Genomic DNA, 26,741 nt, shown 5'->3' on the forward strand with positions numbered 1-26,741 from the left:
ACTTAATGTGGCCATGAACCACTGGCAGTGCATTTGACATCATTATTTTACTCTGGACACTGGAATTGGTTTACTATTGTCACGTGCATCGCGATACAGTGAAAAGCTTTTGTTTTTCATGCTATCCAGACAGATCATGGCAAACATTATTACATAGAGGTAGCAAAAAGAAAATGCTACAAGATCTCGTGTTGCAGTTACAGAGAACATACAATGCAAGTAGATAGTGCAAAGGTCTCTATGAGATAAGTTGGGAGTTCAAGATCACCTTTTAATTTATTAGAGATCACAAGCACAGGATTAGGCAATGAGTATTAATGTTGCCAATGATGCCTGTGTCCTAGAAATAAATAATGGAATAATATACTTTCAAATAAATCAATCAAGTTAATCAAGTATAAACTAAAGCTACAAGTTCAAAAGTTATGTTAACTAACTTGGATTAGTTGATGGTGCAACCTCCTGTGTGCCTCCTTTTGCTCCAAACCAAACTTTTCATTGTATCTCCTTTTTCTCTTGCTACCATCTATTGAAAAGAATGATTCCTTTTGAATAGCAAGTTATCTGCTTTTATAATCTCTGACAGAATTGCTGGACTGTTTAGTTGGTCTCCATTCAGCCTATCCACACATTAGAGCAGACTTAATATGTTCAATTATTATACATGTAGCATGCTATCCTTCATTTTACTGACTGTTTCTAATTATACATGAGCGAGGGTGGCTCAGGGTCATTTGTGATATTTGAAATGGTATGTAATTACTGAGTGGTCTGCCAGGAACATTGTTGTTTTATTTGGTTAATTAAGCTATTATATTTCATAGACATAGAAGGCACTGAAAAGGAACAACACAATCCGGGCAACTTCTGGAGTAGCATGCAATATGGGTGATGCACATCACAAACTAGCTACACAATAAGAAAATGAAAAGCTTTCTCTTAATGTAGTCAAGAGAATGGCCGTATGGAGTCTTTCAATGGCTTTTAATATTAGGAGGAAATCTGCCTACAGCTAATAGTTCAGAATTTACTTGCTGTGATGTGGTGAGTCCTCAGGGAAGGATATGTAATGAAATGCTTGCCTGAACAAGGCACTGCTGACTTATTTAATACAGTGAAGCACTGCTGATTTAACAGTGTAAATTTGGTCATCTGAGATTGCCTGGTATTTATTACTAAGGTAAAAGTTCATCTAAATTAACTAGCAGTGGCAAGTCTCTGCTTCCATTGAACTAGGCTGCAAATTCATGGCTGGTACCATCAGAATTCATGCGCTGCTACTCAGTTCCATGGTCTTCTAGAGCATTGTGTATGTGAAGAAATCTATAAACCCTTATTTTATTCACATTCTCGTCCTTCACTTTTTTGCTGTTCTTTTCCTCCAATTTGAGGGATAGAGAAATTCTGAACGCAAAATATAGCCTTTCATGGATTTAAAAAATTATCAATAATTTGACAGGATTTTTCAGATGCTTTTAATGCAAGAGATACCAACAATCTCATTTAATCAAAGTACATACAATATATTCACAACAAAACTTCACCACTGTTGGTTGCATCTTTCTGGGCCGTAATACTCAATGTCACTACTGATTAAGGTTTCTTGGGTAAGAGGTGATGATAAACTACTTAGACAAATAAAGCCATGAGACCAGCATTCACATAGGGTAGAGTGGGGATTCATGGTCAAAGAGGCCAGAATAAAGATTTGTTACATTTTCAGTAAGGCTCTATAGATATCTCCCTGTTCTTCATCACATCTGTAACATGTAGTCCCATAGCTTTCTCAAGGATATTTTCCAATTTTTAAGCAATTGTTTGGAACCATCTCATGAGTAATTATTATTATTATTATTATTATTATTATTATTACTTCAGTTGTGAACATCATTTCACTACTTGCTCTTCACGTAGTCTGCAAAACATATACAAACAGTCTGCTGAATGTTCTTTCATTACCTGAGTGACAGCTCCACAGTGTTCAGAGTAAAAGGTCAGATCTTGCAAGAATCATTCATAAATAGATTTTCAACCAAGGTTTTAATGGAGGCAGGCCACTGGATTCAGTGTGACAAATTCAGTCAGAGAGGTTGCCTGAACCTGATGTGCATAATGGAAAAACAGCTTTTAAGAGTACAGCTTCACCCTCAGTGTTTAGGGAGAATAAGTGAGTATTTTCCAGTGTGGCTCTCTTTGCTTTACCTGGTGATGATTAATCTGGATCGTCAGAGTATAAGCCACACCTTTGAAATTAATGTTCTCTTACCTGAAATAGCCAGGAATAGAAAGAAGCAGCTTGCTGTTTAAGATGAAAGTGGTTCTCAGAAAGAGGAATGAGTGAGAGAAGTGACAAAATGCCACACCTGTAGGGAGGGCAGTCTGATCTCTCCTTGTGGCACTAGGAAAGTCCAAAGAAATCTTCCCAAATCAAAAAAGAGACATAACTTGTGCCTCTTTTAATGCCAATTTTGGCAGCTACTTAGGGGCTTAGTCAACTTAAGGGTTAAATTTATAAGTGCTTCTCGGTAATGTCATCAGACTTGGCTTCCATAATTGGAGGACTGCACAATAATTTGGGCGTGTGTAAGAATCTAAAGTACATCATTTACAAGCATTGTATGGCTGATGGCCAGAGCAACATTATGAAATCATTTTTGAAAATATTTCATCACAATTAACTTTTGATTGAAAATCAACAGTATCACAAGCTTACAATCAATTAGGATCTCTGGCATCAGTAGTTTGCCAAGTTAAATTCACTTCCCAGCAGCTAGAAAGAAAATTAAATTACTGTATTGACCTCATGTAAATGTATCACCCTTGCAGTATCAAATGGGAGCACAGTGGCAAGTGCTGAACCTGACATCTCCAGATTTTCACCTAATTTCTTAGATCCACAGATGCTATAATAGTGATGGATATTCAGATCCATGTCATCAACAAGATGTTTTGAATCATTACTTGCCTTGAAAAGTATAGATTCCTGGGATAGTTTGAAGGATAGCTGCTGAGGAGATGTGTCCTCTATAGGGTGAATCCAGAACATAAGGTCATAGTCTCAGGAAAGTCTCACGAAAGGTTGTATGTCTGATGGGATTCTTTGTCAAGAAAGCTGGGGAGGTTAAAGTACTGAATGCTTTCAAGTCTGAAATAGGTAAGGGTATTAAACGTTGAAGGTGTTAGAGGATTTTTGACCAGGTGGAAAATAAAGCTGTGCTATGATCTTACTTAATGTCGGATCAGGCATGAGAGACCATGTAACTTTACTCTAGCTCCAATTTCTTATGTCAAATCATAAGAAATGCCTTTAATTTACTTTCTTAAGTAATATAAATGTACTATATTTTCAGTTTATTTTTCCAAAAGGAAACTATTATCTACTTTCTTCTTCAGAGAAATACATCTGTCATCCCAGAAAAAAATGTATTCTTTTGCAAGCTGGATATTGATCAAGGGGCTTTTTTTTGCATAAATAGTCTTCAGCTATTATTGTTTTGTCTAGCCTAATGGCTCCTGTTGACACCAAGTAATGGAGGTCTGGTGTTTACAAGAGGTGTTAACCGGTGTTTCTGTAGTAGAGATGAATTGAAGATTTCCTTACAAGGTGGAAAAAAAACCTAAAGTGCCAGAAATTTCACTTCCAGATATTTTATGTTAAAATACTTTCCTGAGTTTTGATACTTTAAATTTATGAATTATTTTAGAATTTCATTTTCAATTGAAATAATTTTACTTAGATTACTGTGCATGTTGAAATAGTGTACAGTTAAATGTATCTTGAAGTCACTCTGTGCCATACTGTGCTCATCTGTCACAAGTTCCCTCACTTCATGGTCCTCCCTCTGGTGGTTCAGATGAGAACTGCAATACCCTATCACTGAGGCAAATCAAATACTGTACATCAACGTAAAATGTGCTTGAAATTTATTCCAATTATGAAGTGTGTTTTAATATCAACGTTGCATATAGACTGTGGGTGAGGACATGCAGCCAGCAGGATTCATTCCTTATTTAAGTGGTAAGCTTACATTTATCTTTTGCAGATCTACCTCCATTGACATGCTGCCCAAACAACTCTGATCAAAAATAACAAGGCCCTGTGCAGCATTAGGCTTTCTGCAAGTAATAGCATCAAATGAGCTGACCAAAATAAGCTCTGCTCATGAATCAGCTGAAGTAACTTTGCCAGACATCTAAGCGAAGCTTCGGTCTGAGGAGGTGTTAAAGCTGTCAAAGAGTTTGAACATCAATGTATTCAAAACATTTTGAAAAAAATACTTATATAATCAGAAAATCTTGAGAAAAAGAAAAAAAGTATTTCAACACAAAAGTAATTTATATAATTACATGCATTTAAGTAAGCTTGTCTTTGTCCCTTTTTGCTATTCTTCTCTGTTGAAAAGAAAGGGCTTACTATTCTCGTGCCAGTTCTAAACTGATGCCAATTTAGCAGCTGGCATAAGTCATGGTGAATTGCAGCAATGTTGCATTCTGCCAGTGGAAATCATGGAAGATGTAATGTCAATGTTCAGTGATAAAGAATAGCCAACTTCTTAGGGACTTGAACTGTCAGCATGTCTTCCCAAGTTCTGGCCTAATATTGATGGTCACTTTATTTCCTCTGTCCACATCTTTTATTAGTAACGTTAAGACAAATGTGCCCTTCAAATTAAGCCACTTTCATGCCAGTAGTAATAGGTGAAATGGGCCAATAAATGAGGTAATAAATAATCAAATTTGACGCAATCTTCCATTTTATGGTGTGGCATAAATTTTATTGGCTATAGGGCTTTTGAAAGTGATCCCTTCTCAAGTACTCAATGATGGTATTATGTTTACATCCCATTTGTTTTGAATTTTTTATTCATTGAACCCAGAAGTAGAACAGATGTTCCATCCTCACCTTGTTCACTGCTGATGTCCTTGATTAGGCAGTCCGTAATGCCAAATAGCATTTGTTATATATTTCAATACTTGAAAGAATTGTTAAGTTATTATGTAGGCTTATTTTTAAACTATTTGTAATAGATTATTTGATTTCTCAATCACCTTAAAAAGAATACAAACAGTGATGAAAAGTGAACAGCAGTTATTGATGAACAAGAGAAAAGCTGCCGATGCTGGAAATCTAAGCAACACACACAAAATACTGGTGCAAGTCAGCAGGCCAGGCGGCGTCTATAGGAAAGAGTAAACAGTTGATGTTTCGGGCTGAGACCCTTCATCAGGACTAAGGTGCAAAGATAGAGAAGTAAAATTCTGCAAATGTTGGAAAACTAAAACAATAACTTAGAAAAATCATTTGGTAAAAGAACATCTGTGGGAAGAGAAATGGTTAACATAAAGTTGTAGACATGAAAGTAATAGCGGTAAAATACATGTTTTGATTTCAGAAATAGGGAAAAAGTTTGGAGAGAACCAAAGAGATGGTGTGGAAACCAGGAAAAACTCAGTAACACTTCCTAGTGATGGAGATGCTAGCTAAAAGGCTGTTGAGTTAACCTATAGCGTATTTGGAGGAGCTGTAAATAGAAATAAATGAGTTGTTTATGATTATTACATGTACTGAGTCACAATTTAAAAAAATACTTCAAGCCATCTATTGAGTTCATTTCAGAATCAAAATCAGGTTTATTAACATAAAATTTGTTAGCAGTAGCAGTTCAATGCAATACATAATCTAGCAGAGAGAGAAAAAGAAATTAATAAATAAATAACATGAAACATAATAATCAAGTAAATCAATTATATATTGAATAGATTATTTAAAAATGTGCAAAAACAGAAATATTGTATATTTAAACAAGTGAGGTAGTGTCCAAAGCTTCAAAGTCCATTCAGGAATCGGATGGCAAAGGGGAAGAAGCTGTTCCTGAATCACTGAGTGTGTGTCTTCAGGCTTCTGTACCTCCTACCTAATGGTAACAGTGAGAAAAGGGCATGCCCAGGTCCTAAATAATAGATGCTTCCTTTCTGAGACACTGCTCACTAAAGATGTCTTGGGTACTTTGTAGGTTTCATCTGTTGAGGTTGCCTTTTGGGAACTGTTTTACTATCTGCCAGTGGCTCTATTTTTTCACCAGCATGTCAGAATCAATAATAGTTTGATGGCCTAATGCTGAGCAAAAAATCCTTTCACTCTTTAACTTCATAGCATTGTAAGGATTATCCGCAGTGGAAAAACATTCAGGTTTTCTCTCAGTCATGAAAGGTCTTGCATTTTTTCCTACATTTTCAGCTCAAGATTTGGCTTTGACTAAGTCTTTGGATCATCCAGAAGCTGTCACTTAAATGCCTCTGATCACACTTTCCCAATTTTGTAGTAGCTTTTAGCTGGTATTTTTGGAAGTAACATCAAGTACAGATATAGTTATATCAAAGGGGAAAATTTAAGTACTCTTTAGGAGGAGGTTTCTGCTTTCATCTGGGAACCTGTCAATCAGCCAGAAAGTCTAGAATTCAGTTTCAGCCAAGCTATCATCTCTAATGCTGCAAAGCACCTTGGAGCTAATGTTTCTGTTGCCAATTGTGTTAAATAATATTGAAATAACTTGCTATCTCTTTGCCTAGATTGCTTCATTGTGTGCAGTTTTGTGTGCAGTTTAGGTCCCCTAATGAGTATTGTGTGCAGTTTTGGTCCCCTAATCTGAGGAAAGACATTCTTGCCATAGAGGGAGTACTAAGAAGGTTCACCAGATTGATTCCTGGGATGGCAGGACTTTCATAACTAGACTTATACTCGGTGGAATTTAAGAGATTGAGGGGGGATCTTTTTGAAATGTGTAAAATTCTAAAGGGATTGGACAGGCTAGATGCAGGAAGACTGTTTCTGATGTTGGGGAAGTCCAGAACGAGGGGTCACAGTTTAAGGATAAAAGGGAAGCCTTTTAGGACCGAGGTGAGGAAAAACTTCTTCACACAGAGAGTGGTGAATCTGTGGAATTCTCTGCCACAGGAAACAGTTGAGGCCAGTTCATTGGCTATATTTAAGAGGAAGTTCGATATGGCCCTTGTGGCTAAAGGGATCAGGGGGTATGGAGAGGAAGCAGGTACAGGGTTCTGAGATGGATTATCAGCCATGATCATACTGAATGGCGGTGCAGGCTTGAAGAGCCGAATGGCCTACTCCTGCACCTATTTTCTATGTTTCCCAAACCTGGTTTATGTCTCAGGTTTTAACAAAATGCAGGACATAACTCTAACAAAACAATAGATAGATATTAATGTATAGCCCAAAGCAACCAATACAATGGTGATCATGTGACTAAAAATATGTACCAAAAAACCCGATAAAATTTCTTGTTTGTCAGATATTCCACCAGCTTTCCATTAAAATTAGGCACCACTGTAGCTCACCTAACGATGATATTGCAGCAAGAGTGTCATTCTTGCTGAAATACCATCAAAATCAAATAGTAATTAATAAATGTGCCATCTAACTACAGAAATTCATTTCCTAAATCAAGATCAGGTGAAAAAAGGTCAAATGACTTGTTCTTACTGATGCTTCCAAAATTGACTGGTTATATGACCGTGGACCTAAGACTTACCAACTTTTTAAAGGATCCTTTCATGCATTGGTGATCAATAGCCACTTGGCCTCTCTCTGATATTAAATAACTTAATATCGTCAAGAAGAGAACAAATCATAAGTGCTCTCTGTTGCTGGGAAGCCTTTTGAAACAACTGTATTTATATCTTCAAATGCATGCTGAAAGAAGAAAAGTACAAAGTCTAAGTTTTCTTTGGTTTTGACTCTGGTGACTATAGATCATGCTTTTGGCCTTGGTGGAAAGAGAGAATCTTATCTCATTTTAATTAACATTTATTTCCTCTTCCATGTTATTGACCATAACAGTGGTTCATCAGAAGGTGAGCTGATCTTGTTTACTTCTTTCCAAAGGAAAGCAGGACCAAGTGAGCCAGTGCAGTCAGCACATGCGCCTTTACTGATGTGATCCAACAAATATAGAAAAATAATTGCTGCTTACCGTATGAGTTGGAAACTCTGGCAAGAGTATTTCCAGTGGCTTCTGCTGATTGCTCACATGAGTTGTAGTGGGAATCTGGTGATTTTCCAGGAGAATTGTAATATACTTTTTTAAGGTGAAAAGTTTTAAAGTCTTATGCCCATTGCAAGTAGTTGCTCTGTAATCATTTGCTTAAGGCAATATATCTCTTTAAATTTTAAAATCCCCTTCTGCTTTTTCACATATATCAGTAAAACACGAGTTATCTTTATGTTCTTTATCACATCTGGTAAAACAATTTTGAGGTAGCAACGAAGATTATATTCATCAGGAACCAGACTGAAGGAGAGATCAATTTGTTTGATAAATAGAAAAGACGACTCTTCCAAGAAAATACTGATATGGGAACAATGCAGAGTATTATTAACTTGAAAATTATCTAGCAGCATGAGAAAGATAGAACCCATAGTCAAAACTGATGAGGTATTTTTTCTAGATCATTAGGTTTAGAATACTCTACAAGTTGTTTTTGCATGTAAACCTTTTATAAAGAAACTGGTATACTTATTAATACCATACAACAAAAAGCATTTAACTTTTTTTTAAGTTTTCTCTTTTCACCAGAGTTCCCTTGCTTCTTCAGATCTACAAAGAAAGAAATTAAATGTATTTGTTGTAATATATTTTAATATGTGAAAGTTAAAGAATATATATTTATATTAATTACTCATACTTTTGCAAAACTAATGTAAATACAAAGTACATCTAATTAATAACATATTTCACAAACTGTCTGATCTGGATAGTCAATGTTGCTGTAACATGAGATTGTCAGAGTTAGATATTGCTGGTTAACCATTGATGAACCTTGAATCTAAAGCCATACAATAAGTCGCCTGATTGGGATAAATTATTTGGAGGAAGCATATAACTCTTTAATGCCTGATCAAGATTTCAAAAATGAACATACAGTATGTTCCATGAAAGCACATTTGTCAAGCAATGTTTGATTTTCATGTGCTATTTCAACAGGTATGAAATAGATCAAATACCAGCATGTCTTTCTCAAAAATAAAGTTAATAGTGGTGGTTACACTTCAATATCTGAATATAATAAATTATAGAGATTGCTACAATTAAAACTAAACTTATGTTGCTCTTTCATATTTTTAAACTGTGTCATTACAGTTTACTGAAGTAAGTCAAATGCAAATGATTTGAATAATTTAAATTTCAGCATAAATTATTCAGTTATTACCAGTGCAGATTTAATATGGCTCTTGGTGCCAGTTTAAGATCAGCCTATTTTGCAAGTTAAAAGTGTTTTTTGGGGATACAAGGTGCTTCTTATTTAAGGAATATAACTACTTTTAGAGCTAATGCTGTCCAGATGCAAAACCAACATTTTATTGCCATTAAAGTGCATTTCTCTTGATATTATACAGAACCATTCCTGGTAAATTATGTCTTTAAACAAATGAATAGTTCTGTGTTAGTGATAATAAATGTTTCCATTAATTAAAATGATCATTATTTGATTGGAATTATTTTATACAAACTAATTTGACATTGATTTTCTTATTACTGAACTTTGCAAATCACTATTGCATCACATTGAAATTGACACCTGAACCTCAGTAGTTTTTTTTAATATCAGAAGCAAGCTAGTTTCATTTGACATGTTAGTTTCAGTAACTAATTCAGATTTAATTACCTGAATAGGTTGAGGGGCTTAACATTGCCTCCATGCCCAATTCTTCTTACTGGTTATAGCTCGATAACCCAATTGTACATAGTTCATGTAAACTTCCTTCTTGCTATGATGACAGTATTTTTCCTTGGTTGAAATGAAGTCCTAGTGAGAGTGCGAAGCATTTCCTGTGACACTCAGTATTGAAAATGTCTCAATACTCTTGGCATTAACTTGTTTAAAGAAAACAGTAAAGATATTTAGTGTAAATACCTGATAGGTTTGTACTGCTTTTATAGAAGTAGATATCTATGAATGTTATTGGCATCCATGTTATAGAAAAAAGTTTCCTGGTATTTTAATAGCCAATATTTGATAGTACATTGAGGATATTTTTCATTTGTTTCCTTTGACCACATACTAGTAGTCACTTGCCATGACAAATTTGGAGTAGGGTGCTTATTTTGGGAGACTAGTGTCGTGCATGCATAAAAGGCAGCATAGAAGTTGAACATACAGGAAGACAGGGATCGTTAACCCATTGACCATGAGCCTTCAATGTGTTTTTAAGTCTTGATTTTCAAACACTTTTTTCTCAGATAGCCTGTGCTGGCACACAAAACTTGTTGGTGGATTTCATTATAGGGTAGTTTGTGGGATATTGGTCCTCACTTTGTAGAGACTTCCCATCGATCTTTTCTGGTAGGGACAACGTTGTATAATAGAGGCAAGTCTATAGAGGATTTTTGCCTTATGGATGTACTGTGTAAGCCCCATTCTGTCATGTACTTTGGTGAAAATGACTTTGAAGCTGGCATTCGAATATGCATTTGTGTAAGCATTACCTCCATTCTGCAGTTGGTTGTCTGAGGTTTTAGTGACCTTCGTTTTCGAGTGGAGGTGATGTAAGTTGAATAGTTTCCTTTTTGTTCTATAAGTTACCTTGATCCCAGTGAAAAGCTTATTGTTCAGATGCAGTGATGTGAGAAAGATTGAGGAAAATGTTGGAATAATGAAGAGCCCTACTTGATACCACTCTGCACTGAGATTAAACTGTAAATTTCTGAATCTTTCAAATACAGTAGATTCTGGTTAATTGGGACCCATCAAGACTAGTACGTTTTGACCTAATTAAGCAACTGCCCATATTAGCTGGTTTCATAGAAATAGTTTAAAAAAGACAAACTTCCATTTAACTGAGTAACAAATTATGCATTTAAATGAAATATGGAACAAATTAGAATACTACCAATATTAATACAGTACTTTAAAACTGTATTGGTAGTTATCTATGGAGGAATTCATACAGTGTACATTGTCGTGTTCTTTTGTTAACTGTAAAGGAACAAAATCAGCACAGGCCCCTGGTGCTGTGTTCATTGCCTTCATGCATGAATTAGTGTCAAAAATCACTGCTTTTTAACTTGGTGTGAATCAGCCTAAGTTGATAACATAGCATGTGCATATGCAACTGATGCTATTTTACAACAGTTTGCTCTAAGCACAGTGTAGTGTCTAACAGCCGCATAGGTGCATGCATTAGAAACTGTTGCATTGTCCAAATCTTCATTTTCATTGTAAAATTCCAAGAAGATTGTGGATATCTTAAAATTCTTTATAGTCCCTAAGTGAAGTAATTTTGTTTTCACTCTCAGCTGTTTCTCGCATACACTAGCCTGAATGCTTGATACATCATTGAGCAAAACAGTTCTGAATTGCCTCAATGCTAATTTCTCACCAACTATCAGTGACAAAAATTATTGCTTTTTGAACACAAACACACGCAACTGATTCTACTTAAAAATCAGTCACTCTAAGCACAGTGTAGTAACTAATGGTCACCCAAGTACATATGACTGATGCTAGTTAGAAACACTTCAGTAATAGTCTCCTGTCTCAATTAAGTGGAGTAGTATTCCAAGTAAGCAAAGGAAATTCCAGTTATTGTCTTGATTAGTTTCTGTTCATTAAGTGTTGTCCCAAATAAGCGGCTGTCCCAGTTAACCAATGGTACAATTAACTGGTATCCACTATATTTCACTACCTCTATCATAAATATATTCAGTGATTTAGCCTCCACCACTCTTGAAGGTAAGTAATTAGAGATTTACTACTGTCTGAGAAAGTTATGTGTATGTAACTCAGTTTCAAATAACTGACCCTTATTTTGTAGCAACATTTCCTTGTTTGTGACTCTAATATCAGTGAAAACATCACAACGCCTGCCCACTTAGAATCTTGTCTATTCGATAAAGTCACCCAAATAAACTCTGAGGAGAACAGATCTAAGCAGGCTAGCCTTTCTTGATAGGACAACCCTCTCATCCCAGGAATTAGTTCCTCCTCCACAAAACATAAACCTAAACAGGAGTTAAGGGAAATTTGGCTCTGTTATTTCTAATGCCTTCTACTCATGTAACTAATTGACTTAAAACAAACAAAATTTATGAATTGAACATGAAAGCTAAGAGATCGGTGTCACATATGGTGTTAGCAACTATTTTCCACTATTATTTCCCTTCACAAATTTGCCATTTTTCTCTTTTTACTAATCTTGGCTCTTGTCAGCCAGAAATACAGTTATAGCACATAATGCATAGAGAGCCAAATAAAGCAGAAAATGATCGAGATATTTTTCTTTATGAAAATATATTTTGGAGTTTTAGAAACCTACTTTAAAATCTATTTTTGTCTGCGGTCTCAGCATGGAACTTAACTAGCTTGTAGTGTTTAGCAGTGAATCACTGAAGCGTCATTCATCTTTTCTTGTTTATTTTTATTGTGAACACATCGTCAGAATATTTGGTTGACTGAATGCTTACATTTTTATTCCTATGAGTAAATAAGAACTGTGACATTTTAGAGCAGTGAGGTTGAAAAATTCACAACAAATGAAATTTGCTTATTGCTCTAGAATTGCTGTCATTTGGGAGATTGTCACATGGAGGGGGAAGGAACTTACACTGGACAAGAAAATCCTGTTTTAAAAAAATAGATTTGAATTTTCCTATAGATGGCAACATTATTCCCAGAAACTGTTCCTCTCCTTGTTAAGTCAATTTTCTGCAAAGGAATATAATTTACTTCCAATTATTAATACAAATTTCTCGCCCCCTGACCTTGAAGTCTAGAAATTTCTCCTCAGTCTGTAAATATGAAGGTATTGCAACGCAGCAGTTCTCCATGACCCAATAACTTCTATTCCAATGCTTGTTGACATTGCTGATCAAGGTAAAATTTCTCACCCAAGAATTTTTTTAAATACAGTAGAATCAAGTTAATTGGGAAACAAAGGGACTAGTACAGTTAAGTAGCTACCCCAATTAGCCAAAATTCATGGAAATAGTTAAAAAGTATAAAAAAGATAAACTACTGTCTGAGTAACAAGTTTTATATATTTAGGTGAAAAATACAACAAATTAGAACACCTCCAATGCTATGACAGTACAATAAAACAGTGTGTTTGTTCCTAATGATTATCAATGGAGGAAATAATCCAGGGTATGCTGCCATGCATGGGGTGTCCAGGGAAGAGTAGTACCTCTGGTGAAGGGCTGGGTGTGTCCATTCTAGGTCAGCCCACTCACCTGTGGCTCCCCACTGGACACAGCTCTCACCCGTGGCTCCAGCTAGCTGTTTGCATGCAACAGTGCGGTACACTGCTTCGACAGGCAGGCTAAACCAAGTGAGGGTAGCTGGCAGGCCTCATAACCAGGTGAAATAGCGGCAAGCCTGTCCTAACATGTGAAATCAGCTCTGACAAGCTGGATGGATAAGATCAATAGTGAGATCCAACAGCCAAGAAAGTGGTTCTGCAAAGCTTTGTGGAGAGCAAAGGGCACAGAGGAAGTCATGGTCACCCACTACAACTAAGGAAGATCCCAGTTTGTGATGTCTACTCACAGCACATTACAGCTCTTTGGCTCACAATGTTGTGCCGACCATGTAACCTACTCTAGAAACTTCCTAAAATTTCCCCATAGCATAGCCTTCTATTTTTCTAAGCACCATGTACCTAACTTAGAGTCTCTTAAAGACCCTATTGTATCCGACTCCATCACTGTCGCCAGCAGTGTATTCCACACACTCACTACTCTCTGTGTGAAAAACTTACCACTGACACCCCCCCTGTACCTTAAAGCAATGCCTCCAAGCCTGAATGTTTGAAACCGCAGTGAGCAAAACAATTCTAAGTTGTTTTACTGCTTATTTCTTGACAACTAGCAGTGACAAAAATCACTGCTTTTTGAGCACAAATGCATGCAACTGATGCTATTTGAAAACTATTCGCTCTTAGTACTGTGTAATGACCACACAATTTCACGTGACTGATGCCAGTTAGAAACTGTTTGGCAGCAGTCTCCTGTTCCAATTAAAAAGCATAATGACCCAAATAAACAAAGTAAATCCCAGCTATTTTCTCGATTAGTTTTTGTTCTTTGAGAGTTGTAAATAAGTGGCTGCCCTGATTAACTGATAACCCAATTAACTGGAATCCACCATGTTACTGGTATTTTTACAATGTTTGATGTCTCATGAATATTTGCAAACTCGTTCCTGTTCCTTTAGTTTAACATCTTGTACAGCCTTAATACCATATTCAGAATAGTACAATTTTGACAGTCGTGTTATCCATTTTAAATAATGATTTTTTTCCATACTGTATAAGAGCTTGGGCTCAGTACTGAAATTTAGAAATGTTTTGAATTTTCATCAAATTAATTTTGTGGTTACACTCAACCTTAAAATATGTTAAATTTAATGTTTCATTTTTGCTATTATTATTGTCAGTTTATTTTACTATCTACTGTTTGAGGAACTCTGGATATATTAAAACGGCTGCAGGATCATGAAAGCAATTTCAATTTAACTGAAAATAAAAATGCATATTCTGGAAATATAAAATAGGCATAGGGCATTCTCGAAATACTCAGAGGCTGGGCTACGTCTGTTGGAGAGAAACAATCACTTCATCAGGTCAGGGACAAAGATTTAGATTTTAATGAAAAGCCTCTGTCTGAAATGTTGATTCTGTTTCTCTTCCCACAAATGTGCTGTGATTTGTTGAGTATTTCTAGCATTTTTACTTTTGTTTCAGTAAAAATTCATTTCCTTCTGTACTTGCTAAGTTTGAGCTTATGTGACATGTTCATTGTAGTAGTGATCCAATTTACAGTCTCCAAAGTGAGCTGCCTGTCAATCATCCATTAAAGTCATGTAGTTATGCTTAAGTTGGGCCAATAATAGTGGAAGTTATGTGTGTAATGTTATTCATGTGAGACCAAATATTGCTCAAAGTAGTTGATACCAGAAAGGTGGTCTTATTTGAAGCTTACCAACTAAATTGTAAAACCAGTTATTGGAGGTCAGAGGAATTTTTGCAGCTACTTCCACTCTGAGGAAGATTTGTTTCTCATGCCCTGAGAGCTTGTGAGACCACAAGTATTTTTGCTGCACCCATGGAGTGAGGGCTGAGATCCAGAACTGGGATTCTCATTCAGAATTGCTTTGTATTTGATTATAATGGAAGTAGAAGTGTGATTTGGAGAGAAAGAAAATGAGGCAGCATATATGATTGGGATGTTTTCCACATAATATTTACCTTCTCAAGCTAAGATTGTTTGGATATTTTAGTAAGGAGCTCTTCCTCTGAAGAATGTACTACGCTGAAGCAGCTACAGCAGAACTATGCAAGTTGGTAAGTTAAAAATATCCAGCTTGAGTTCACTTTCCCAACTGACGTTCTCATCAGGTCAGAATACTGTATGTTCTTCTTCAACTGCTGGTTCTCGAAAGCACTATAAGGCTTGGACCATCTCTTTCCTGATGTTGTACCTTTGCGTTATAAGCCAGCACTGGGATGAAGGTCAGATCCCAGTGGGCCTGACCTTGTGCTCTGCTGCTGGGCCTGGCACAGAGTCCAGTGCCTAATGCAGACATCTTGAGCTAACAAGTTAGGTGCACTTTAGGTCACTTTTAGAGAATCATTGAGTTTAACTGCTGGCCAGATTTTTAAGGTGTTTTAAAGTAAGTGGATTCCTTTTATATATTTTTTACATGTTTAATTGCTTATCAAGAGTTTTTCTAATGTCTCTGATTTGAGATACACAATAAAAACTTGAAGAATTTTTTCAGGGCAGTCTGATTTCAGAGGTTACTTTGGAATTGGAGTAGTTTGTCACATGTACCAAAATACAATACAAAGCTTGTTTTGCATACTGTTCACGTGGATCAAGTTATTGCACTGTGCATTGAGGTAAAACAAGGTAAAGCAACAGCAATGCAGTATAAAGTGTAACAGCTACAGAGAAAGCGCAGTGCAAGTCACCAATAAAATGCAAGATTATAACAAGGAAGATTGTGAGGCCAAAAGTCCATTTTACTGTTCTAGGGAACTATTTAATAGTCTTATAACAGCAGGATATAAGCTGTCCTGGAGCCTGGTGGTTTCAGGTTTTGTGTTTTTTTTTAAATTTTGTGCATAATGGAAATGCGAAAAATTGAGAATATCTGGGTGGGTGGGGTATTTAATTATGCTGGCTACGCCAGTGAGAGAGTAAGAAGTATAAAAAGAGTCCATGGAGGGTAAGCTAGTTTCTGTGATATGCTGAGCTGTGTTCACAACTCTCTGCAGCTTCTAGTGATTGTGGGCAGAGCAATTGCCATACCAAGGCATGATGCATCTAAATAGGATGTTTTCTAGGGGTCACGGATTTAAAAATTGATGAGATTCGGGATACACCAAATTGCTTCGGCTTCCTGAGGAAGTAGGAGCACTTCTTGACCATAGTGTCTATGTTAATGAACCAGGGAAGGCTTGTTAACTCCTCAGAATTTGATGCTCTCAACCCTGTTAGCATCAGCACTGTTGTTGGTAGCAGGAACATGTGCAAGTGACCAGCACTTTTGTTTTGCCGTCATTGAGGGAAATGTCACGAAGCTGTCTGTCTCCATCCTCTACTTGGGCTCATCATTATCAGAGATATGTGCCACAGTGTGGTGTTATCTGCGGACCTGTCGATGGAATTAGAGTGGAATGTGGCCATACAGTGATGAGTATATAAGGAGTAAAGTAGGGGGCAGTAGATGAATCTTCTGGTGCAGAGAGTAATCATGGTGGAGCTGTTGCTACCTATCTTTACCGATTGCTTTCTGTCAAGTCAAGAATCCCATTGTAAAGGGAAATGTTGATTCCTGAGTCTGGGATTTTGGAGATGAGTATGCTTGGAATCATGGTATTTAACGCAGAACTGTACTCAATACTGTCCAGAGGTTCCAGAAATATTGTTCATTGTTGACTGAGATATTGATGTTATTCATTGATTCTCCAAGTTTTTCACCATAACTGAAATATCCACAAATAACTGAGCACAAAACGGAGAACTTTTTTTTAACGACAATGAATTCAAAAGTACATATTAACCATTCTGGTGTCTCATTGTATTGTGTTTCAGCTGGGTGCTACTTGCATCTTTCTTTCTCATTCATATAATTATACCATACAGAAGGAAGCATTTAAACTATTATTTCTTTCTCAATGGCCATCCTGTTAGTCTCATGCTCTGAGTCTTTCTGTAAGGTCATGAAAAAATCTCCTTTTTAAATTAATTCACTTTTCTCACTCAAAATTACTTTTGAATGTACATCCATCCTCTTATTATGTTAGACAACCCATTGTAGATTGGAACAAAATATCTAATCTCCATCCTACTTTTTGTTTTGGCCATCAACTTTTGTCTATTGGAGATGTGAGAGAATGCAGACGCTGGAATCTGAAGCAATAACCTACTGTGGCGGTAAAGGGATGATCAACTTTTCTGGTCCTGATGCAAGGTCACAACCTGAAACATCGACTGTCCTTTTGCCCCCAGACATGCCGCCTGACTCACTGAGTTGTTCCAGAAGTTTGATTTTGTTCTACCTTGTATCTATTTCCCTGTGACCAACCATCATGCCACTGGAAAGTTTTTCCAAATTGAAGCACAACAGAAATTAAATGCATGATAGCATTTTTTCAGATTCTGGGTTTTGGATCACTTTGGAAATTCCTAGTTTTAAATACCCTTGTGCTCCTCATGTTCTTTCCACAGAAGAAGCACAAGGGACAATATCTTTCATGATCCCTGCATGATCCCTGTTGGAGCATGGTAGGAGAACATAGACTAAGTTATCTTGTCATCATCAGACCAACCATATTTTAGTAATGTAGCACTCAATTGAGACAACTGTAAAGAAAGACCCTGATGCAACCTTCACCATTTTAATCTACAGTACATTCCTGACCACCAGAACATCCAGTCCTCCCAACCTCCTGGTCCTCCAAGCCCCCATAGCCTAATTGCAAGTTTCAATCCTTAGTATTTCCCATCTCTCCTACTCCTTAATCTCCAGTCCCTCTTTCCACAACCACACTCCAGCCACACTCACAGGTTTCTGGTACCCAGCCCTCCCTCCCTCCCCTCTGCTCCAACAGTTGCCCTCCCCTCAATACTGTCTTCAATTCTGGCAGCACATTCTCAAGTACTAAAATATGCAATGGTCTTGAGTTGTTCTCAAGACATTGCATGTGAAATTTTCAGTAGAGAATTCCACAACTGAAATTGTCTTTCATGTCCTTGCGCAATCTAACCTGTCCATTTGAGAGCACTTGAAATTTTTGGCTCTCATGATCCTGAATACCACTTTTGAATTTTTGCCAATCTCCTCTGCTGCAATATAAAATTCACCTTTACTGTCTCCTTATGTTCTTCTTGTACTATCCTGTTAAATATCTTCACCCTCTTCAAAACCTCATCCACATTTCATTTATCCAACACTGGTCTCTACATAGACAGTATCAAAAGTGAGGGTTGAACTTAGGTGGCTGGAGCTCTACTAGCTATGCCACTGCAGCTACAGAGGCTTCAGTTTTGTTTTTTTGTTTATAACCTTAAGCCTAATCTACTGATTTACTCTCTACCCTTTACTGTCACGTTCTGTCAATTATTTCTTGTGTTACATCACTTTTTCTAAAGGTCAACATGTAAATGTACAGTATGTGATTACTGAAGTAGCTAACCCTACACATTCTTTAAGTGTTTCAAGTGATTTGCCTTCCTGCTTGGAGCACAATATGAACTTAACGGCCACGTAAACTATTGCCTAAATTAATCACTGATTATTAAATAAGATAAATATATTTTGCCATTTCACTTTGCTTCTCAAACTTTCACAAAGTAATTCTGTGACATTGCTTTTTTATTATATAACATTGTACCTATTTTGCAAGTCAATAGTGAGAACCTGTGCACTTCATTGAACATTGTTCCTGCATCATTTCTATTTTCTTCCCATCAGAGAAACTGCTCTGTTGTTTCTGACAATAATTTGCCGAGAGCAAAGATATTGTGCAGGAATACTGTTTGTTTCTCTACCTATAAGATATCTGAAGGGATCATTTAGTGCCACCTTTAACGACCTGAATAAATATGAGTTTTTAATGTCTATAGTTGTAGATCTACCAGCTGCCATACAGTGGCGCAGTATGTTTATGCTCCATGTTACAGTTCTCCACTTCAGTGATGTCCCACATATTTTTATTATTAAAATTCTAATGATATAAGCTACAAATTAAATACTATTTAAATAACCAAGAGATCATTTTACAATGTTACTGATATTTTTAATTGAAGCCAGTGCGGAAGATATAATTGCTGTCAGAAGGATTACTGGTGAAGCCTATGTGGGAATGTTTCTTGATGTTGGGAAAAAAAGATGCATTGCTTCTGGTTCCTATAATTTTTGGAGGAGTGATTTTCAGTAAACCACAGTGTGAACAGCATGAAAATAAGTGACTCATCTCAGTATTTTGTGAAAAATAAATCCTTAATACAGGAGGTAATTATTTTGATGCATGCTTAGAATTACCTTGTAACTAAAATGTGTATGCTGACTTCACAGGGTCCATTTTTTCAGTGAACTCTCCAAATTAAGCCCACACTTCCTCAAATAATTGGACAGTGAAGTAGTCATGCGTAAAAATTCCTTAATAAACGTCAAAGAGTGATCCAATACACTGGAATGCACACCGTCTATCAGGCTTCTTGCAATTCTTGTAATACTGAAGTCATCCAATTAATCCCACTTCTCTGCTCTTGCTCTATAAATACCAGTCAAGTTTAATGAAAGCTCCATGTGTTGCCTTTGATTCACATTAAATCTGTGCCCTTTGGATGCTTTTTACTTTGCAAGTTCTCTTTAGCTATAAACAAAAGGAGGAAATTCTGGAAATATTAGCAAAGCAGAATAATGTTTGTTTCTTCACAGAAGCTGTCTGAGTTGTGAATACTTCCACCTTTTTCTGTTTGTAATTTCTGATTTATATCACCTTCAGTATCTCAATTTTCAGTGATGATATATGCTTGTAATGTTGGAATAGCAGTGTGAGAGTTGAAATTAAATGCAGAATTGCCTGTAATTTGCCCTTAATGCAGAATTACCTTCAAGTTGAAGTTCATGTTTATAGGCATGGGGATGCATGACTAGGGTATAAGTGTCATGAAAATTAACTAATTTAAAAACAAATTGAATGCCGGTAACTATTATCTGGATGACAAGAAAAAAGTTTGAAGTTATGCTGCAATTTACTTCTGTCCCACATGCTCCCATTGCTCCCCCTGGATCTCCAGACACAAAGGCCAGAATTCTATTAGATTTTGTTTTATTATTTCTACTACTTGTCTATGACTTTTTATAATGTGCGTACCTCAGTAATCTATTTGCATAGTTTTTGCTTAGAAAAGAACTTTAACCTCATGTTGTGTTGTCATTCAAATGATGGAAAGCCAAATTACAAAGCTGAATGTTGCAAACAACGTGCAATTAAAAGCATATAAGTTTAAATTTTGTTGAATTACAAATAAAGAGTATATAAATGACTCTGAGGGTAAAAGGAGCCTGATTAAGTTTAACAGGAACGCATGAAACCAGGGCTGGTAAGTTTAAGAGAAGTAGGTGAAACATAAGTTCTGTGAATTTAAACAAGTATTGTGTTTATACAGAGATGAAAATATAAAAGAATCATTAAAGGAAGTAAGCATTTTATTAATTTCTTTCAGCAAATTGAATTAATCTAATAAAAAGAGACATGGCAAGGCACCTCAAAATCTGTAGAATGCCTATCCCACTCAATGTGGGAACTGCAGAATGCTTTGACTATCCTGGAGCCCAAGGTCTGAGTTTTACAGCGTGAACAGTAGCTGCCATCCAAGAAGCTGATGGTTTATTAGAAAGTATGTTTCATAGTGATCATCCAACTACTTTAGAGACTACAGTAAGATTGGAAATGCCTGTAGCCAGATTGGCCAAAAAAAAAGAGAGTAGGTAAATACTTAATGCGATCACTGAAGGTATTTTGATCTCCTGTCAGCTGTGTGTCAATCAGGGAGAGGCTTTCTCTGACAAATGCAGCAAGACTCAAGGCCATGGTATCTTGCATGGCTCAATGCAGTAAAAAAGGTGAAGAGAGTATAATTATTCACAATTTTTTTTTGTTAGAGTTAGCAGGATGATATTTCTGTGGTTGTAGGGGTAATTCCTAGATGGCATACTGCCTCTCTTGTAGCTGCAGAACATTCTGGAAGGTGGTGATTGGAGGGCAGTAAACAGCCAGAGGTCACAGTCCATATCGTAATGGTGACATGGGCAGTATAAAAAGCTTGGGGCCCTCATGCATACTTTAGTGAGCTTAGGAAGAGATTAAGACTCACAATGTTGATGATGACAATCTCCAGATCATCTAATGCTTAGCGGTTAGTGCAGACAAATGTGTGGCTGGACGAAGGGCTTCAGATTCATGTGACCTGTTGTGTTGGGGTTTGGTGGAACCGATATAAACTAAATAGACTACACCTCTACAGAACTGAGACAATGTCCTTGCAGATGCATAAGCAAGGCTGTGTGGTGAGGTTGGCAACAGAAGCAAAAAAGAGAACATACGAAGGTGGAAAAAAACGATTTGAAATTAAAGCACCAGAATATTTTTAGGCAGGACCAAAATATGAAAGAATGAAAAAAAAGTTTGAGCTTGATTTACCAGGACGTGCATGTAGACATAAAAGATTGGTGATCTGCAAGCTAAATTAATCATGTGCACTTTTGATTTCATGACAATAATGGAGACTTGCCTTAAATAAAAGGCAGGGATGGTTTCGAATTATTCATGTTTTTCAGAAAAATAGGGAAGGGATAAAAAAGAAGGAAGTGACACTATTGATTAAAAAAAGCGTTGCAGTGCCTGTGTGCATACATCTACTGACGCTTCTGGACATATCATCAGTGGTGTTCCTGGAATCATCGGGTCTTTCAACATCATACACTCTTCTCCAGGTGACCCAGCCGGGGCTGATCAGACCCCAGCTTGTGTCCAGATGGCTGGCTGCATATGACTCCATAGCTCCCCTCTCTTAAGCCACAGCCACCTTGAGGCCCTCTCTGCCGCATCGGTGGTACTGCGGATGGCTCTCCTCTTCCTCTCTCCCTCGATGCCCAAATTACTGTAGGCTGCCGAAATTGCTGCTGAAGAGAGATTATTTCCTATAATAACTCAGTTTATATTAATGAACAGCAGGGCCACAGTTACATGACTGAGACTATTCTATAGGCTACCAACCAATGTTATGGAGCCATGGAGTTCTACAGTGCATAAACAGGCCCTTCAGCCCATCTATTCCATAAAAGCCTGATCTTCTGCCAAGTCCCATCTAACTGCACCCAGACCATGGCTCTCCAGACTCTCGTTGCCCATGTACCTATCCAAAACTTGCTTAATGTTCCAGTTGAACACTCATCTATTACCTCCACTGGCAGTTTGTTCCACATTCATACCACCATCTGAGTGAAGTTTCCCCTCAGATTCCCCATAAATATTTGTTTTTTCACAGTAAACCTATGACCTCTAGTTCTAGTCTCACCCAAACTGAGAGGAAAAGGTCTACATGCATTCACCCTATCAAATAAGATTGACAAGGGAGAGGATGTGGGTGTTGTGTATTTGGATTTTCAAAAGGCCTTCGATAAGGTGCGTGCATAAGAGGCTGCTTAATAAGGCAAGAGCTCATGGAATTACAGGAAAGACATTGGAATGGGTAGAGCATTGGCTGATAGGCAGAAAGCAAAGAGTGAGAATAAAGGGATCGTATTCTGGTTAGTTGCCGATTACTAGTGGTGTTCCGCACTAGTGTTGGGGCCGCTTCTTTTTACACTGTATTTCGATGATTTAGATTATGGATTAGATGGTTTTATGGCTAAGTTTGCGGATGACACCAAGATAGGTGGAGGAGCAGGAAGTGTTGAAGAAACGGAAAGGTTACAGAGAGACTTGGTCAGTTTGGGAGAGTGAGCAAAGAAATGGCAGATGAGATACAATGTTGAGAAATGTACATTTTGGAAGAAGCAGTAATCGGGCAGATTATTATTTAGATGGGGAGAAAATTCAAAAATCGGAAGTGCAAAGGGACTTGGGGGTCCTCGTGCAGGATACCCTAAAAGTTAACCGCCAGGTTGGGTCAGCAGAAAGGAAAGTGAATGCTATGTCGGCATTCATTTCAAGAGAAATAGTGTATAAGAGTAAGCAGGTGTTGATGAGGCTCTGTGGGGCACTGGTGAGACCTTATTTGGAATACTGTGTGCAGTTTTAGGCCCCCTATCTTAGAAGGGATATACCGATGTTGGAGAGAGTTCAGAGAAGATTTATGAGGATGATTCCTGGAATGCAGAGGCTAATATATGAGGAGCATCTGTCAGCTGTTGGACTTTATTCATTAGAGTATAGAAGAATGAGAGGGGATTTAATAGAAACATTTCAAATGTTGAAAGGGTTGGACAGAGTAGATGTGGAAAGGCTATTTCCCTTGGTGGGTGAGTCCAGGACAAGAGGCCACAGTCCTTAGAGTTAGAGGGTACCGATTTAAAACAGAGATGAGGAGAAATTTTTTTAGCCAGAGGGTCATGGGTTTATGGCATTCGTTGCCACATGCAGCTGTGGAGGCCTGATCATTGAGGGTGTTTAAGGAGGAGATTATATATAGGCCTCCGTTAGTCTCATGAGACCATGGATTTGCGCCTTGGGAGGTTTCCAGGGCACAGGCCTGAGCAGGGTTGTATGGGAGACCAGCAATTGCCCAAGCTGCAAGCTAACCCCTCTCCACGCCACCGATGTTGTCCAAGGGAAGGGCACTAAGACCCGAGCAGCTTGGCACTTGTGTCATCGCAGAGCAATGTGTTGTTAAGTGCCTTGCTCAAGGACACAAACACGCTGCCTCAGCTGAGGCTCGAACCAGTGACCTTCAGATCACTAGACTGATGCCTTATCCTCTAGGCCTCACGCCAACATGAGGAGGAGATTGATAGGTATCTAATTAGTTAGAGTGTCAAGGGATATGGGGGGGGAAAAGCTGGAAATTGGAACTAGATGGGAGAATAGTTTAGCTCATGGTGGAGTGGCGAAGCAGACTCGATGGGCCGAATGACCTACTTCTGCTCCTTTGCCTTGTGATCTATCTATAACTTCATAATTTTGTATAACCTCTATCAAATCTTCCCTCATTCGCCTGCATTCCTAGTAATAAAGTCCTAAGCTATTCAATATTTCCCTGTAACTCAGGTCCTTAAATCTCAGCAACATCCTCATAAGTTCTCTGCACTTTGTCAAGCTTATTGATATCTTACTTCTAGATACAGTAGATGACTAGAACTACAGTACATTCAATACTCTAAATTTGGCTTCACCAATGTCACTAAATTCAAAATAACATCCCAACTCTTGTACTCAAGGCCCTGATTTGAAAGGATATTGAGAGATGACTTTGAAGGCAAATTACAGAGTTGTGCAAAGGTCATGGAGTAGTAATAATGGGGAAGAACTATTCTAAGTTTATGAAGTATGCTCAAGGCAATGTTCTTTACCTGACCCAATGGCTAAGATGACTTGTTGGACTTGGATTTGGAAAATGTACCAGGACAAGTTGAGAACTAGCAATAGGAGTCTTTCTAGGAAACAGATAATGAACTTTAGATATGTATGGGATAAAAACCAAAAATCATTCCAAGTTTAAAAATTGTCAATTGGAGAAGTGCCTATTTGAACAGGAAGGGAACGGGGCTGGCTCAAATGAAATGCAATCAAAACTTCTAAGGCAAAACTGTAATTACACAACAGAATATCTTTAAGGTGGTGATGTGGCAGCTTTCATCTAGCTATAATTAAGAGATCGTTTGTTGATTAAGACAATAGAGGGTAAAGCAACATGGAAAATATGAAGCTGACAGGTACCAAGTTGTTAACACAAGTTAGAACCAAGCTAATTATAGAATGTTGAGAAAAGGAAAAGGGACAGAGAGAGAATGCAAATGGCCCAAAATTGGGATGGGTAGTAAATGGTAATATACTTCAAAGAGGTATTGGAATGTTAGTGGAATAGGCAGATAAGATACCAAATATTATCCATTGATGGAGAAGAATCAATATAAACTTGAGGGTCTAAAAATCTAAATTCTAAAAGAAATACAAAGACATGGAGATCTGTGGATAAATGTGAATAATTTATTGACGCTGCCAGGCAAGATCTTGCCAGGCTGGGCTTTATTAATGGACACAGAGAGTACACGGTCATGGAAGTTGTGATGAAAATTTCTGCATGCTATCCAAAGCCTTCACATCCTTCTAAAGTGCTTAGTCCAGTCTTGGAGACAGCGATCCAGTTGTTACACAATGCACAGTTTTATATCTCATCACAACTTTCTTGTCCTGTACTCTATGCTTCCTTTTATAAAATCCAGGACTTTTTTTACCCAAATCTTTGGAGTTGTGTAACAAAATGGTTCTCTCTAACTTCTTTTATTAAGGTTCTTCCTATTCAGATGCTGTAGTTGCTGCAGCAATGCTATAGGCCTGCCCTTTTCATCAAATTATCATGAATACTGCCCATGGTATATTATGAATGGTTCATCCCAGAATAGCTGTGACTCAGCAGTCAGAACAATGGACAAAACTTGTTACATTGGAGCAAAGTATGGTGTGAAATCTGAAAGTGCTTGTAAAACTTAAGTAGCTAATGTCAAAATAAAGGCCAAAATCATAATTATATGCCCTGATAAGTGTACAATGTTATTAATTTGTTTTCTGTTTCCCAACAGCAAGAATTTGAGTTGAAACTTTTCCATGTCCGTGGGGAACATGCTGAAGCAATATCTAAGCATGAAGAAACCATTGCACAATTGAAAATTAACTTGGAAAATAAAACAAAGGAGGGAAAATCTGAAACAAGAGATGTTTCTGTTTCCACTGCAGATGAAGTTGTGCCAAAGACTTTTCGTAATGTTTGCATTCAGACTGACAGAGAAGCATTCATACAATTAAACCAAGAAGATAGCAGGACACCCAGGAGCAGCCTAACTATTCCAGGAAAATTGAACCTTGCTTCCTTGAACTTGAATGGCCAGTCGCCTCACTCTCTACAAATGACAAATGAGGAAGCTTCATTGTCCTCATCTTCACAAGTCTTAGAATCTCAGTCTGCTGCATCTTCATCATCACTCCCACTTTCAGGCCAGTCTCAAGATTTGACAACACATCTCCCTGACTCTGGAGCACCACCCCCACCTCCACCTCCACTCCCAGATTCTGGAGTACCAACTCCACCACCACCACCTCCTCCGCTCCCAGGCTCTGGACCACCACCACCTCCTCCGCTCCCAGGCTCTGGACCACCACCACCTCCACCGCTCCCAGGCTCTGGACCACCACCACCTCCTCCGCTCCCAGGCTCTGGACCACCACCTCCTCCTCCACTCCCAGGCTCTGGACCACCACCTCCTCCTCCGTTTGGAAATCCAAATGCTATGAATTCCAGCTTGAAGATAAGTAGGCACGTAAGGAAACCCATAATTGAACCGCGTCTTCCAATGAAGCCTTTATATTGGACAAGGATTCAGCTAAAGGATTCCAGGTACTGAAAATAAAAGCCAGTTGTGTTGACATATAAACTTGTACTTCATAGACATATTTTAAGTTTCTTCATTAACTATAATGAATATAAGCAAGG

At 37.7% G+C, this 26,741-nt stretch overlaps 1 protein-coding gene across 2 annotated transcripts in view; it reads left to right on the forward strand.

Moving 5' to 3' along the window:
- fmn1 (formin 1) overlaps positions 1-26,741 on the forward strand; it is a 279,413-nt gene that overhangs the window by 55,810 nt on the left and 196,862 nt on the right. For both annotated transcript variants that reach the window (XM_059955635.1, XM_059955642.1), the window contains one exon: positions 25,834-26,645. In XM_059955635.1, the coding sequence (XP_059811618.1) occupies positions 25,834-26,645 (812 nt within the window). The remainder of the gene's footprint in view (positions 1-25,833; positions 26,646-26,741) is intronic.

This window comes from Hypanus sabinus, chromosome 2 (assembly GCF_030144855.1).
Source record: "Hypanus sabinus isolate sHypSab1 chromosome 2, sHypSab1.hap1, whole genome shotgun sequence".
Taxonomy (NCBI): domain Eukaryota; kingdom Metazoa; phylum Chordata; class Chondrichthyes; order Myliobatiformes; family Dasyatidae; genus Hypanus; species Hypanus sabinus.